This window comes from Eutrema salsugineum, unplaced genomic scaffold, assembly GCF_000478725.1.
Source record: "Eutrema salsugineum unplaced genomic scaffold, Eutsalg1_0 scaffold_2, whole genome shotgun sequence".
NCBI classification, from domain to species: domain Eukaryota; kingdom Viridiplantae; phylum Streptophyta; class Magnoliopsida; order Brassicales; family Brassicaceae; genus Eutrema; species Eutrema salsugineum.
Genome location: NW_006256829.1, coordinates 9,352,388 through 9,366,750, shown reverse-complemented (window position 1 = coordinate 9,366,750; position 14,363 = coordinate 9,352,388). Strand labels below are relative to the sequence as shown.

General features: G+C 37.2%; 4 protein-coding genes across 6 annotated transcripts; 1 reads left to right on the top strand and 3 right to left on the bottom strand.

Moving 5' to 3' along the window:
- Positions 1 to 1,591: 1,591 nt before the first annotated feature.
- On the top strand, positions 1,592 to 3,525 carry LOC18019377 (oxysterol-binding protein-related protein 4C). Its single transcript, XM_006401162.2, has 6 exons — positions 1,592 to 1,744; positions 2,056 to 2,304; positions 2,416 to 2,512; positions 2,696 to 2,993; positions 3,073 to 3,175; positions 3,253 to 3,525. The coding sequence occupies exons 1-6, from the start codon at positions 1,604 to 1,606 to the stop codon at positions 3,502 to 3,504; spliced, it is 1,140 nt and encodes a 379-aa protein (XP_006401225.1). The 5' UTR covers positions 1,592 to 1,603; the 3' UTR covers positions 3,505 to 3,525.
- LOC18019376 (pentatricopeptide repeat-containing protein At5g57250, mitochondrial) lies at positions 3,039 to 6,794 on the bottom strand. The gene is made up of 2 exons (XM_006401161.2): positions 3,628 to 6,794; positions 3,039 to 3,530 (listed from the first exon to the last, which is right to left on the bottom strand). Exon 1 carries the CDS (start codon positions 6,734 to 6,736, stop codon positions 3,821 to 3,823), a length of 2,916 nt encoding a protein of 971 aa, XP_006401224.1. The 5' UTR covers positions 6,737 to 6,794; the 3' UTR covers positions 3,039 to 3,530; positions 3,628 to 3,820.
- Positions 6,795 to 7,057: 263 nt separating this feature from the next.
- Positions 7,058 to 8,933, bottom strand: LOC18019375 (cytochrome P450 71B10). Its single transcript, XM_006401160.1, has 3 exons — positions 8,633 to 8,933; positions 7,956 to 8,542; positions 7,058 to 7,681 (listed from the first exon to the last, which is right to left on the bottom strand). The coding sequence occupies exons 1-3, from the start codon at positions 8,931 to 8,933 to the stop codon at positions 7,058 to 7,060; spliced, it is 1,512 nt and encodes a 503-aa protein (XP_006401223.1).
- A 1,834-nt stretch (positions 8,934 to 10,767) lies between these two features.
- LOC18019374 lies at positions 10,768 to 14,174 on the bottom strand. Of its 3 annotated transcripts, none has more exons than XM_024156079.1 (12): positions 13,967 to 14,174; positions 13,725 to 13,844; positions 13,533 to 13,591; positions 12,877 to 13,293; positions 12,593 to 12,792; positions 12,432 to 12,503; positions 12,265 to 12,355; positions 12,052 to 12,132; positions 11,773 to 11,835; positions 11,548 to 11,670; positions 11,371 to 11,409; positions 10,768 to 11,285 (listed from the first exon to the last, which is right to left on the bottom strand). In XM_024156079.1, exons 4-12 carry the CDS (start codon positions 13,237 to 13,239, stop codon positions 11,148 to 11,150), a joined length of 1,170 nt encoding a protein of 389 aa, XP_024011847.1. In that variant the 5' UTR covers positions 13,240 to 13,293; positions 13,533 to 13,591; positions 13,725 to 13,844; positions 13,967 to 14,174; the 3' UTR covers positions 10,768 to 11,147. The 3 variants fall into 3 exon arrangements, with proteins under 3 accessions (XP_024011847.1, XP_024011848.1, XP_006401222.1); XM_024156080.1 differs by having other exon boundaries at positions 13,540 to 13,591; XM_006401159.2 differs by lacking the exon at positions 13,533 to 13,591.
- Positions 14,175 to 14,363: the final 189 nt, after the last annotated feature.

Here is a 14,363-nt window from a genome sequence, read left to right as displayed (position 1 = left end):
TACTTCCTCCTTTTTACAAAGAGTGTCAAACATGATTATATATTCTAGCACCAGATAAAGTGGGTTAGCTAGTGATTAAATGCAGAGGTTGGTCCTATATAGTGCTAGTTCGATTTTTAATGAAAAAAATGTTTTATGCCGTATTAACAAAGGCAGGTCCGGGGTTGAGGGGATTTAGAGCCTAGATCCGAACACCGTCTAGATATATTAAATGAAAACATTTCTTCGATAACTTTAAATGAAAATGATTAAGTATTTCAAAAAAAAAAAAATGATACTCCAACTCAGAAGCCACTAAAAGAGTAGTCTAAGAGTTGAGGGATTTTTGTCGATGCGAATTGTATTAATTATTATTAATGACTTTTGACTCAACTCAGAAGTAGTCTAAGAGTTGAATGAATGCTCAAATCACACTAAAATAAATTGAAAAAGATCATAGTAATTACATAGATAGTTTAGGAGTATAAAAAAAAATTTTTATCTTGATCTTTTTGAATTAAAAATATTAAAATAACACTTTTTGTTAAACACGAAAAGTATATAAGAAAACGTTTTTGAAATACAACTTTGTCTTCTAAAAAATGAAAATTATCAGATCCGATCATACATGCACTTTACGTATTATATTCCATCAGAATTTTGCTATTAAGCATATATATTTGGGGGGAACAAATTGCTTAGAAAATGTTTTAGCGTATAGAACTGTGACAACTGTCTGTGAGAATTTGATTATCTTATAAATTCGTTCAAATATATCACTATCTGGCGTTTTCTTCTGTCGACAGATATTGCATCTTTGAACTTGTCTAGTATTATATCCTTTACGAGCAACTATTTTTCTTTTGGCACAATCTTAGAGTAAAAGGCCAAAGAATAGTTCGCTACTTCGCTTTGTGCTCACCTAAAAACCACTTTTATCGTTTTTCTTTCTATATAAATGAGCTAAATAAAATATACATATTAATCATTTCTTTTTAATTATCATCATTGTATTGTAAAAATTTCATTCTTGGTAAGTAATAAGGTTATTTTATTATTTTAATGTTGGGTATAAATTGTAATAATGTTATGTATCGTTAATTTTTCATGTTACTTTAAGATAAATAAAAATATATATTTCACAAGAACATCGCCATTAACAAAAAAAGGGAATTAACTGTTCATTTATTTATATGTACGCACATTAGGCTAGTCCATGCGTTTTCCTTGCAACCTTCCTTTTCAAAGATTTTTGCCTTATATTAGGTGAATCTCTTTTCCTTTTTTTTTTTTTTTAATTATTAGGCGAATCTCTATGGAAATATTGTTCTATCAATAGCCCCCACTGGCTAAATTTAACATTTAACATACCTTTTTGCTTCTTCTTTTTCTATCATCATTAGGGTTCGATTCTCTCTGCGCTTATATTGCTTCAAATAATCTTCAGGATCAACAACGTAAAAAGAAACACATAAAAATCGCTTATTGTCACTCTTATGGTATGTGTTAGACATTAATTCTCGTTATGTTATAATATTTTATATGATTTATCCACTGTATATGTGTATATACAGTAATGCTTCATTGGGTTGTTTTGTGTGCAAAGGCAGAAGAAGGAGAAGCAATGAGAAAGCCCGTTGTGTTGGCGAAGCCTTTCTCGTTGGAAGATGAGAAAGATTCTGAACACACAACTTCCAGTCTCATCCAACGGATCCTAAGCCTTTTCAAAAACGTTCGGCCAGGATCCGATCTCACTAACTTTCAGGTACGCAAATTTTCTTTTGGGGTCATCGATTCTTTTTTCTATTTTTTTGTCGCTTTTTCGGTGATAAAAGTGAAGTAATGTATATTGAGAATCCTTGAAGATCTACTATATTTAGTATTTACCCTTTTTGGCTCTAAATTTCAACTACAAAAGACTATTTTTTGTTACACACATTTGATCCTAACCGGACGAATTCTTTTTCTTCTTCTTTTTTGTTTTTCTTTGCTATTTCCGAAGTTTTAATTTCCCTTTTCCCAAAAAAATTACTCTTCTATATTAAATTAAAATAAGAATATTTATTTACTGTGAAGCTTCCACCTCAACTGAACCTACCGAGATCACAGCTCCAATGCTACGGCGAGATGGTTTATAGTTTCAACGGTCAGGATTTACTCGGAGAGTGTGGTCGTCGTGACCAACCAATCGAACGGCTCAAATCGATGGTGACGTGGAACATCTCAACTCTCCGGCCATTGATCTTTGGCATGGCTCCATACAACCCTGTCGTCGGCGAAACTCACCACGTGTCCAACGGTCACGTCAACGTTCTCGTCGAGCAAGCAAGTCTTTTTCTTTTACTACATATCGTCAAAAAAATGTTTTACGTACGAAATTTACAAAGTATATCAAATTAAGTGTTTTGATTTTATTTTGATTCTATTTTGATTCAGATATCGCATCATCCACCAGTGTCTGCTCTTCATGCAACTCACGACAAAGAAAACATAGACGTAATGTTCTGTCAATACTTTACACCTAAATTTCGTGGTATGTTTACTTACACACGTAACAAATTTATCTCTTTTTTTTGGGTATGAATCAAATTTATATCTTTTTAGTCTTTTAACACTTTTCTCTTTTGTCACATTTGATTTTGCTAAAGTAATTCTATGGAAAAAGTGAAAAATGTGCTTCTGTGTTAAATTGAGATTCTTCATTTCTAAATTGAAGGTGGTTATGTGGACGTTGAGGTGAAGGGTAAAAGAGTGGTGAAACTTCTAAACCAGAGAGAGACTTATGAAATGAATCATCCAAAGCTTGTGATGACATTTCTGCCGGCGACAGGAGCTCATTGGGCTGGAAAGGTCGTGATAAAGTGCCTGGAGACTGGACTCGAAGCCGAATTGCAATTACTCTCTGATTCATTTTTGAGTAGATTCACAGGGAACAACAAGAGATCCATTAAAGGCAAGATCTTTGAATCTTCTTCCGGGAAACGACTCTATGATATCTTTGGACAATGGGACAGGTAACCAAATAAAAAATACATTTTTCAAATTTTATTGCAGTTACAGAACATAGTTTACATTTTAACATAATGTTTACAGAACCGTTACCGCGAAAAATCTGAAGACTGGAGAGCTTGAAGTTATATACAAAGCAAGTGAAAACATTGACAAGCTCAAAACTCCCATTGTCAAGAACCTGCAGGTTACTGTTTGAAAAACTTTCCAGGGAAATTACAATTTTCCATCGATCTTCACAATTCGGTTATTTATGGTCTGCAGGAGGTGAGTGAGAGCGAGTCGGCGATGGTGTGGAGTGAGGTGAGTAACGGAATTATGAGGAAGGAGTGGGAGAAAGCAAGACAAGGCAAGAGAGAAGTGGAGGAGAAACAGAGGGAGTCTTTGAGGCAAAGAGAGGTTTCTGGACAATCATGGATTCCAAAGCATTTCTCTGTGGTTCGAGCTGGTAAGGACTGGGACTGTGTTCCTCTACAGCCAACGGTTCCTCGAGCGCCTATCATTGTTCCTCTCTGATTCACAGCTAATTCTCTCTAGGGGTCCTACAAGAAGTAAGAACTCATGAGAAGTACTAATTAACACAAAGTTGTAAGAGATTCTCAAGCTCCCGAAACACAAGCAACGAGATTTTTTACTTACCAGTTTATCTTACAGAGAAGCTCTTAATCAACGGCCAAAATTTGTTTCATTTCGATGAATGAACCGACAAAATGTCTAACCACATCGATAATCCAACCTTATAGCTATTCAGTTGCAGATAGTCTGCTCGAACCACTCAGAAGATTTCACTTTGGCTTTTGGTGGTTTGACCAGTCAAGTAAATAATACTGACCTATCTAGGCATACAAGAGAGCACAGACATAACAAACTCATTAGCTTGCTTCAGCTTCCCACTGGAGCAGAGTGAGCTAACGGTTGAGTGAAGGCTGTGAAAATCATGAACATAGCCTTCCTTCTTTACCTCTTTTTCGTTAACATCATTCAAGAACTTCAACCTTTGACGAGAACCAGAGTTTTTACCAGACAGATAGAACGTGGAACTTATCTCATCTAGGATTTTAACAGCCTGAGGGACCCTTCCTTGTTCACAGAGCTCGACGAGGAAGCCTCTGATCGATTCAGATTCAACTAATTCTGCATCAAGTCTGTTGATCAGTTCAACGACAGGATCTGAAACAAGCATTTCTCTCAGGACACTCCTTGCTTCTTCCATTCTCCCTTTCGTGCAGAGGCCTTTGATCAGATACAGAAAAGCCAAGAAATCGGCTGAGATGTTTTTACTTTTGAACTCAGCAAACACTCTGAGAGCTTCTTCCATGTCACCTTTTTTACAGTAACCTTTTATCAAAGAACTGACTGTGAATGCATCTGGTGTTACCATTCCTACCATTTTACAAGATAAAATTCTCATGGCGTCCTCTGTCCTCCCGAGCTTGCAATACCCGTCAATCATCGAATTATAAATGAGAATGTTTGGTACAAGTCCCTTAGTTACCATCGTGTCCAAAAATTTCTCAGCATCAAGAAACAACCCTTCCTTGCATAAACTGTCAATCAATATTCCATAACTGACCTCAGACGGGACCAAACCAATGTTCTCTAGCGAATCAAATAGACGAAGAGCTTCTACAAGGCAACCTTGCTGGCAAAGTCCATTTATGAGTGAATTATATGTGATGATATTAAGAGTGATGCCTCTCTGTTTAGCAAAAGTGCACAAATCTAAGGCCTTTATAAGAAATCCTTCCTTGCAGAGACCATCGACGATGATTGTGTAGTCTGCAACATCCAGGGAAGGCAGAGTACTATCACCAGCATTTACAACAAGTGAATAAGCATCCAACGCTCTGAGATTGTCCACTAGTGCTTTTAGAAATCTAGAAGGAGATGTAACAGTTAAAACCTTCCTCCTTATAACCATATAAACCTCAATCGCAGCGTCGAAAGAACCTCTCTTGCATAAAAGCAATATAGCATCGTTGAACATCGCATTACAGATGTTCGAATCTAACTGCTCGAGCCTATAAACCAAACCGAGTATTCCTTTTTCACCTCCGCTAGCATGAATTGAACGCAACAAGGTACGAGATGTATGGATGTCCAAGTACAAACCTTTTTCCAACAGCTCGATAATAACTTCCGTGGCTGTTTCCACCATCCCTTTCTTGCAGAGTGCACCAATAATGCGATTATAACATACAGCTGAGGAAACCGAGCTTTTCCTCAACTCATCAAACATCTCAAGTGCCTCTTCGATATGACCCGTTTTGCAGCAGCACTCAATCATCGTTAAATACGTGACTGTGTTTGGAGTCAGATCCATTTCTGGCATCGCCCTGTAGAGTACATCAGCTTCTCCATAAGCACCAACCAATATAAATGCTTTCAGGAGAATGTTGCACATAACCAAGTCCATAGGGATTTGAGCTTCTACAAACCTACGCCTAATTTCTAAAACAGCATCAATATTCTCTTCCTTGATATAACTATCTAACAATGTACTATAAGTAACGACATCTCCCAAAACCCCTTTCGAAATGTCATCCGCTTCCGACACTTTCCCTGCCCTGCACAGTCCATTAATCACAGTGTTATAAGTAAGGATGCTTGGTTTAATCCCTCTCTGCTCCATATCTCCCAACATAGAGAAAGCTTGACTCAAATATCCTTTCCTACAAATTCCATCGATCAAAGTCACATACACAAACTCATCCACTTCGATTCCCATACTTAGAACTCTATCGAACACAGCAAATGCCTCTTCTAGTTTACCCTTTTTGCAGAGTCCTCTCATAATAGCAGTAAAAGTGATCAAACTCGGTTCTATTCCCTCCTTTATCATCTTCCCCAATAACCCCAACGCTGTTTCAATGTTTCCTTCCTTCGACAATCCATCTATTAGTATCGAATAGCTCACAGTATCTCGGTTTATTCCCTTCTCCACGATTTTCCTTTCCTGCATAAGTGCATCCATTAACGCACCTCCCTTAAGGTACCCATGAATCCAATTACTGTAGAAAACGCAATCCAATTCAAATCCTTCATCTTCCAGTCTCCTAACCAAATCCCTAACTTCATCAACCTTACCCAATTGACAAAGAGCGCTCACAATCGTAGTATAAGTTACAAGATTTGGCACTAAAGCTCCTGATTCCACAGCAGTCTCGAAAAACCCTAGCGCAAGTTCCGGTTTACCAATCTTACAAAACCCAGAAATCACAGCACTAGAAACGAAATTATCAAATGGGTAGTTTACTATTTTGTTCGTCATCATCTCTAAAACCTCGATAGCTTTGTCCATCTCTCCTTTCGCAACGAACCGATAAATCAGTGAACAGAACGTCAAGGAGGAGGGAAACGCACCGTGATTCCTTAAGCAATCCCGGAGAACCGAAAGGGCCTTATCGGGATCAGCTCGTGTGACGCTGAATCCATGAATTAGAGAATCCAACATGTGCGTCCTGGGGAAAATCGAGGCTTTCGAAATCTGGGTGTTGATAAACTTCTCTGCTTCCTCGTATCTGTTCAAATTGAGAAATGCCCATGAAACGATGGAGTAAATCCGGTTATTAACCTGGAGCTTCTCCGAATCTAGCTGAGAGTAGAAGTGAAGAATGCAATTAAACTTCTGGCGACGGTAAAGATATCGAAGAAATCTGTCGATGGAGTTTAAGGTGGGAGAGAAGCCGCTTTTAAGGAGCGACTGGAGAGAAAAGAGTCCTGAAGAAGTACGAGGATTAAACTTCATCAAAACTCGCAAAAGGATGCTCCTTTCTCTCTAAGTTTAAGCTATATCGTCATTTTCAGAATCGCCATGACAAAGAAAGATCACAGAAAGCTTGCGAATCGCTTTAAAAACTGGACCGGTCTGGTTCTGATTATTTTCGGTTAACCAATGGATTACTTGGTTTACCAACAAGTTTACTGGTTCATAAAAGCTACTCGCTGAGCCACTATAAGGCTTCACAACTTTATTTCACTATGTGGTTGAATGTTTTACACATGTGGTTGAGTCTAAGTTTAGTGTTACACTTTATTTCATAGTTTACATAGAAACTTGGTTCAAAGATCAAAGAGCTAAAGATTTCACAGGAACAAGTAGAAGATCATGTTTCTTATGGGAAGTGAGTCCAGAAGTTTCATCCATGTCAATATCTTCAACATCCAAACCTTCTGGTAACTTCCAATCAAAATGATACAAGAGATTCGCAAGACCAAAGTCAACCGTTGCTGTCCCCATGTACATTGCTGGACAAATCCTACGACCACTTCCAAACGGTAACAACTCAAAGTGTTGCCCTTTTGCATCAATGTCACAATCCATAAACCTCTCTGGTAAAAACTCTTCTGGGTCTTTCCACACCTCGGGATCGCGGCCAATAGCCCATGTGTTGACATGAACCCTTGTCTTTGGTTGAATCGTGTAGCCGTTGACCTTGAATTCAGATATTACTTCTCTTGGCACTAGAAGAGGTGATACAGGATGTAACCGCCATGTTTCTTTGATCACCATTTTCAGGTATTTTAGTTGATCTGTCTCATCTAAGCTTACGATTCTTGTTTTGTTCTTTTTCCCTATTTGGTCTCTGATTTCTGATTGAACTTTCTTCATCACTCGCGGGTTTCTTGTGAGTTCCGACATTGCCCATGTCATGGTTATTGCAGAACTATTGATTCCTCCAAGAAGAACGTTCTACAGATAAAAGATAAATAATATCAACTGCTAGAAATCTACACTGAAACAAACAAAAAAATTCTGATTTGTAGATAACACAAGAAACTGATTATGAGTTTTGTCTTAGGACCTACCATCAAGAGCTTTTCAATATTGTTTAATGAAAAGACTTACGTTTATATAAGGTATATAAACGATCTCAACCAATTGCTAATTGGTTTTGAGATGAAATTTCATAAATCTTTCAAAATAATTTAACGGTTTAAGAGATATAACCTAGTGCTATACTTACCATCAAGATAGCTTTGATATGGTTTCTTGTGAGTTTGCCATAGCCAAGAACAGCTTCTTCCTTTTCCAACCTTAAGAGCAAGTCAACAAAATCATCTTCGCTTCTTTCTTCTCTGTTTTTCTGTAGATGTAGATCAATCATTTGTTCATAGAACGCATCGAAATCTCGCACGCACCTATCTCTCCGCTCGTGTAAACCCGTGAACCAGTCGAAGATCCAACCGATATACGGGAAAAACTCTGAAGCAGAGAAGCTCTTTAAGACCTCGAATGTTTCGTGGACTAAATCTAGGAACTTTTCATTGTTGAGTACTGTTCCTTGAAAACTCACACCAAATGATGCCTTGCAAACCACGTTAGCATTCAAAGAAATAAACCTCTCGCTTAAGTTAACCGGAGTTTTCTCAAAAGCAGATTCAGTGATTGAATCAATCAGTTTCTTCATCTCCATCTCCTTGATGGGTTGAATCGAATTAACTCGTTTAGTACTAAAGAGTTCTCTAACACATAGTTTCCTTTTTTCTTTCCAATAATCATCATATGGAGAGAAAGCAATGTCTAGATAGTTGTAAGAAAACTTTCTTGTGGCTGAAAACAAGAACTAGTGTTAGAGAATCAGAGGTCAACAAAAAAAGAATTGTAAAGATTATGATCTCTAAGAACTAGTGTTACGTGTACCTTCAACGCTTGGACGGCTACAACAATGGAGATCATGATCTCTAAGAACTTGTTTTGCTGTTTGAGGGGAAGAAACTACAACTGTTGAAACTCTTCCTAGTTTCAGTAACATCACAGGACCATACTTCTTCGAGAGTCTCCACAGAGACTGATGTGGTAATTCTCCGAGCTGGTGCAAGTTGCCGATGATCGGTAAGCCTGGAGGAGACGGTGGTTGCCGCAACCACCGTTTAGTGTGTTTCACGGCGGCGAGAAGGATAGAGATGAGGAAGAGAAGTGATAGAACCCAAATCACACCCATATTACTACACTTTTCACGTTTGTAAGTGATGATGAAGCACAGCTCTTGTTTTTATATACACAGTACACATTTTTTCATCAGTTTTGCAATATATTATAGGTTTGGTAAAGAGATATATTATTTTTACTGCAATATTATAGCTTGGTAAAGAGAATACTCCTATATTATTTTGATTTTTTTTTTTTGGGTCAAATTTTGATTTTTATTATTTACATTACAATAGAAATGATCAGTTGAATTCAGGGATAATGACAAAGTCCATGGTCCACTTTGTCATGCGGTATTTTAAACAAACGAATGTTATTTTATAGAAAATATATTATTTTAATTATTTACAATAAAAATGACCAGTTGAATTCAGGGATCCATGATCCATTTTCGGAAAATTGGTTTTTTTCTACCTCAACTTTTTGAGAATGTTAAATCTATCCCAAAACTTATGCATGGTATTTAAACATATTTAATCTATATTATAATTTGAATTTCCTCTATAATCTTCATTCTAATTTGAATTTTATCCTTAATCTTTGTTTTTTGTGCTTAAAACAATTTTCATCGAAATGCTGTCAAACATTTCGTCAAATCTGTATACATAGCGTCCACATAAGCAATTGCTAAAAAAAAAAAAAGACACAAACGACAGTTGTTTGCTCAACGAAAATTGCTAAAAATAAAAAAGAACAAAACGTAGAGCTTGAAAATGAGATCTGGTTTTGAAGGGCATCTGAGTATCCAGAGGAGTATGATGCTGTTTGCGTGTAGATGAGATTGTCTTACAGCCCAGCGGCTCATCTCTTCATCTTCCTTCTCCAGTGGACAGATTGTCATTTCGCAGGCGCTTTGGGATTGTTTAGGATCCTTATTTATAAGTTGTCTTGTTATTCTTTCCGCATATCGGATCTTGTTCTTGTCTGCCTGATTTGTTTTCTTCGCTATTGCAACTTCACAGAGGGATAACCGATGTAGAAGAAAGAAAACAAAAGGAGATCTGCGATAAAAGATATTGAAAAAGGAACAGAACAGAGAAAGGAAAGATGTCAGTTGCTACAGAAACTGGTAAAAACTTTAAAACAAAGTGCTTCATCTTGTTCCTTACGCTCCTATTCCTCGGTCAACATCCTCATCTTAAGCTATCTTCTTGTTTTGTACATAGCAATTTGCAATTTCTATCTCTTTTCGTGCCCACTCTCTGTATATAAAATTTATGTTTTTTTCTCTCCTTTTGCTTTAGTTAGCTTTTTAGTTTCCTGCAGTCTCCGATTTGGATTTGTATACAACAAACCTCTGCTTAATAGCATTTCTAGATCCATAATTCCAACATATTTCTTCTGGGTTCATGAACCTCTCTGTTGCAATGTTTCAAGTTCGAAATTTCAGAAGACAACAATACCATATATGTTGGAGGAGAGGTTCACGAAACCAACCCAGAAGAAATAAAAAATCTATAACCACCTATGTGAAGAAAGCCCCAAAATCGTGTGTGAGACTCGAATGTTGAAGAAAAGAGAGAAGCAATTAAGAAAAAAAAAGTGTAGTTTAGTCCCAAGTCAAAAACGATGTTGTTTTGAGCGTACAAACAACTTATATTTTGAAAACTTAAGACGACATCGTTCTGACATATCGGTCACGTAGACAAGACTTGACGGTTCCTCTAACACCGTTTGATCAATGTATGTTTTAGCACAAAGTTAAAAGTTTGGGTATGAAAATCAATTAATTACAAACTTGAAGTATGTTTAAGCACCAATACAAATTCGGAAATGAATTTAACATATTTTCAAAGTTTAGGTTGGAAAAAGCCAAATTTTCCGTCCACTTTCTCATGTGGAGTTTTAAAAAACCGAATATTTGTATTATATGGCACAGAACACGTATTCGTGCTAAACACAACTACTAATGGCTCAAACTACAACAACATAAACCGGTTCACACTAACCGAACCATGGCTACTATGGCAATAACCATTTCTCCTTAACCAAAAATCTCTGCTTCTAACTTTTTCTGTTATACTAAAGAAAAACAGAGTAACCTGTCCCATCAAAGAGACACTAAATCCCAGAAAGAAAGCATTTTTCAGATTCTTTAGAAAATGTACAGTAATCAGCTATCCAATTCGATCCAATCTCGATATAATCTGGAAGAAGCGTTTCATTCCGGTCCCAAGAATCGTATGGTTCTGTTTCAAGAATTTGTGTCTGGCTTTATCTGTCTCTCTCAGACCACTGTGCTCGTGTAGTTTGGGAAGAGTCTGACCAGCTTGTTAACAGAATCTGAGTGAAACTTCCTTGCGAATAGATAACATGGTCGTCTAATTCCGTTCCATGTACAAGGCCAATGCAGCTCTTCTCCACGCTAAGAAAAAGAAAACACAAAAGATAAATGAAGAAATACATTTCACATTTTCAGTGCTTTTGAATGCAGTAAACGAGTAATGTACCTTGCCAACGCTTGTTACGTGTACACTCATGTCGTCGGTCTGCAAGAAACCAAGGAGGGAAAGTATATATTAAAGAAAAAAACGAAGAAACGAAAGAATGGAGATAGAGAATTTGGATACTTTCTCAAGTGTTGAAAGATGATTGATGTGTTGAAAGGAGTGTTGTTGCGACATTACCGTGATATTTTTCAAGAACTTGAGTGAGACATCACGAGCTCTGTATGTCTTTGGATGCCATCTACGCTCAGACCAATCAACATATGTGACTGACCAGTTCGAGATTCCTCCAGGATCAAGCATCTTTGAAGAAGAAGAAGAAACATGTCATAAAGGGACTAGAATCAAAGTTGTATAAGAGAAGGAGACAGAGAAAGAGAGAGTTTTTTTATTTGGCCTACTCACATGGAAGAATGTAGGCAGGTAATGTTCATCTGCGATGCAGTTCTTATTTGCTTCTACCCCTGGCTGAAAATTTTGCGAGAAGTTTTATAAATTATGATCAGAGTATGACAAAACTGAAAACTTTTCTCGAGTTTTTGATCTGAGGACTTGCGATTTCATTAGCAAGAGATCAGCTTAAGATAAATGTAAATCCTAAGCTTGGTGACTTCGAACTACAGAACTCAGTCATAAACAGTTAGGCAAAATGAAAACTGTGATACAAAGGAAATCTGGACTTACTCTGCAATACTCGCGGAATTTCGAGTAGTAGAGATTATCAGCCATCACTATCAAAGCGTGTTGACGCTTCATTGTGAACCACTGCATCAAAGGACATATTTAGTCGGAATTAAAGAATATCTTTCATCGCAGAATCTGTACATTTTTCGACATTTCCAAGACCAAACAGAAACAATACACAACTCGAGGGATTAAGTTAAAGAGTATTTTCACCTGTGCACCCTTTCTGAAATCTTGCCTGGGGATTTCAGGTAACATGTGATCCATGTGTCTACCAGTCCCGTGAGGACCACGATCCTCAAAACTTGAGAGAGATAAATGGAGAGAAGTCAACTTTACTGGTAGAGAGATAGTTAAGGTGTCTGAGGATAATTTATTACCTGTCGATATAGCTAACATTTCCGTGAACCAAATATCTATAAGTGTAGTCAAACGTATGCAACGGTATGCAGCTGCAAAGTTAAAACAGAGCTGTAAAGAGAATGTAGCCGGGATAACAAAGTCATGTTTTTGGTGCAAATTCAATAAGTTGATTGCTCACCTCTCTGAAAGAAGAACAAAATGTTGGTTGTCAGGATCTTCAAGAGCGTTTGCAAGAAGCCTCCTCTCAGCATCAACCATAGAAATCCTTCCCCACGTGACCTGATCGCTGTAAATTTCACGGTCTGAAAAGTGACGGCTGATGTGAACTGGTCGTAACCTTGATGGATGGATGTAAATTGAGAATCTCCCTTCTTGACCCTTCACAATATGGAACAAAACAGTCAAAACCACACCCCGGCAAAAATCAAAGAAATCAAGAATGTTTCAGAACTTATTGTAAACCTCGAAAAATTTATCCCAGAGCTTCTCGAATGGCAAAGTACCAGGAGTCAGAAACATGAAAGCTATTTTGGATTTGGCAGTTAGAGCAGGAGGAGTTCTCAGTATGTCTTTGATCACAACTCGAGCTGCGACTTCTTCGTCCGTGTATTTCCTCACATGAACAGGGAGCCATCCCGAGAGTGACGCTTCACAGCCTCTGCTAGATAAACCCTCACAAGAAGAGCTCTTACTGTTTTGTTGTGGATACATGTAAGTGCAGACCAAGAGCACACTTGTGATGCAGACTAATAGAACAATCAGTAAGGGCTTCTTTAGAGAAGACCGGTTTCGCAGAGGCAAGTGCAGGTTCTGTGATTCACCCATTGAAGCTCGGAAAAAAAAAGATTGAATCTTTAACTTCTTTACATTGAGCAAAACCTGACCAATGAGCAAAGAAATGGAATAAGTAATACACAATTGTTTTGAATACAGATTAAAGCAAGTAATGTTTAAGCCCAATCTTAACACAGCTCTCTAAACAAGCAACTAGAACATGAATTTAATTCGAAGTCCCACACGTTTGGTGTAACAATTATACGGAATTTAAGAAAAAGGAACCGGAGCAAATGCACGTTGTTCGTGTGACTGAAAAAGGAGTAAAACAAAGAGATTCTCACTTCTCACCGCACGTAAGACGCAATTAAGGAAGCCTCCACACAAATGCCAAAATCGAAAGCTATACACAAAGTAGAATTAATTTTCAGACTTATTGGATACGATTATACAGAAATTGTAAAGAAAGAGGAAAGACACACTGACACTGGACCAAAGCATTTATCAGCGAAGCAAACTTAGAGTTATTACAGTACCTGTAAAAATTCGAGCTGAATTCGAAATGGAATAAAAACGGGTGGACAAAAATAGAATCTTTGTCCCAACCCAGATCTCAAAAATGAAAGCTTGATGATCTTAGCTTTAAAGATCTAGGGCTACAAAAAAACATCATGACGACAAGTCAAGACTTAAGAGAGAGAGAAATATTTAACGAACGAGAGTGAGATAATAAATGTATATAAATCTGTGCGTCAAGAGTAAAGATTGAAGAACATACAAGTATTTGTTTATCGAAGACGATTCAGATCCTCGATTTGTTTTCTCTCTCTTCGCTTTGAAATAAAGAAAAGAAATCAACCAATGTTTAGGCTTTTTCTTTTTTTATTTATTTGGATGAGAAATGAAACTCTTTAATTATCTTTCTCGTATAATATAAAGTAAACAAACACCACCGGACATAATTTCTCCAGAGATGGTGGAATCAGAAGAAAATAGAGATAAATTATTGTTCATTCAAAGGCCTCTTTTTATACTAGCAGATCCTATGTACAGATCCACTCTAATATTATTTTAATATGGTTCATTCTTTTTTGTTTCTGGTGAACAATCTAATCAAAGTTGAAATTTTTTAGTTTGTTACCGGCAGAAAACAAGTTAGTTTAACCAATTTTAGT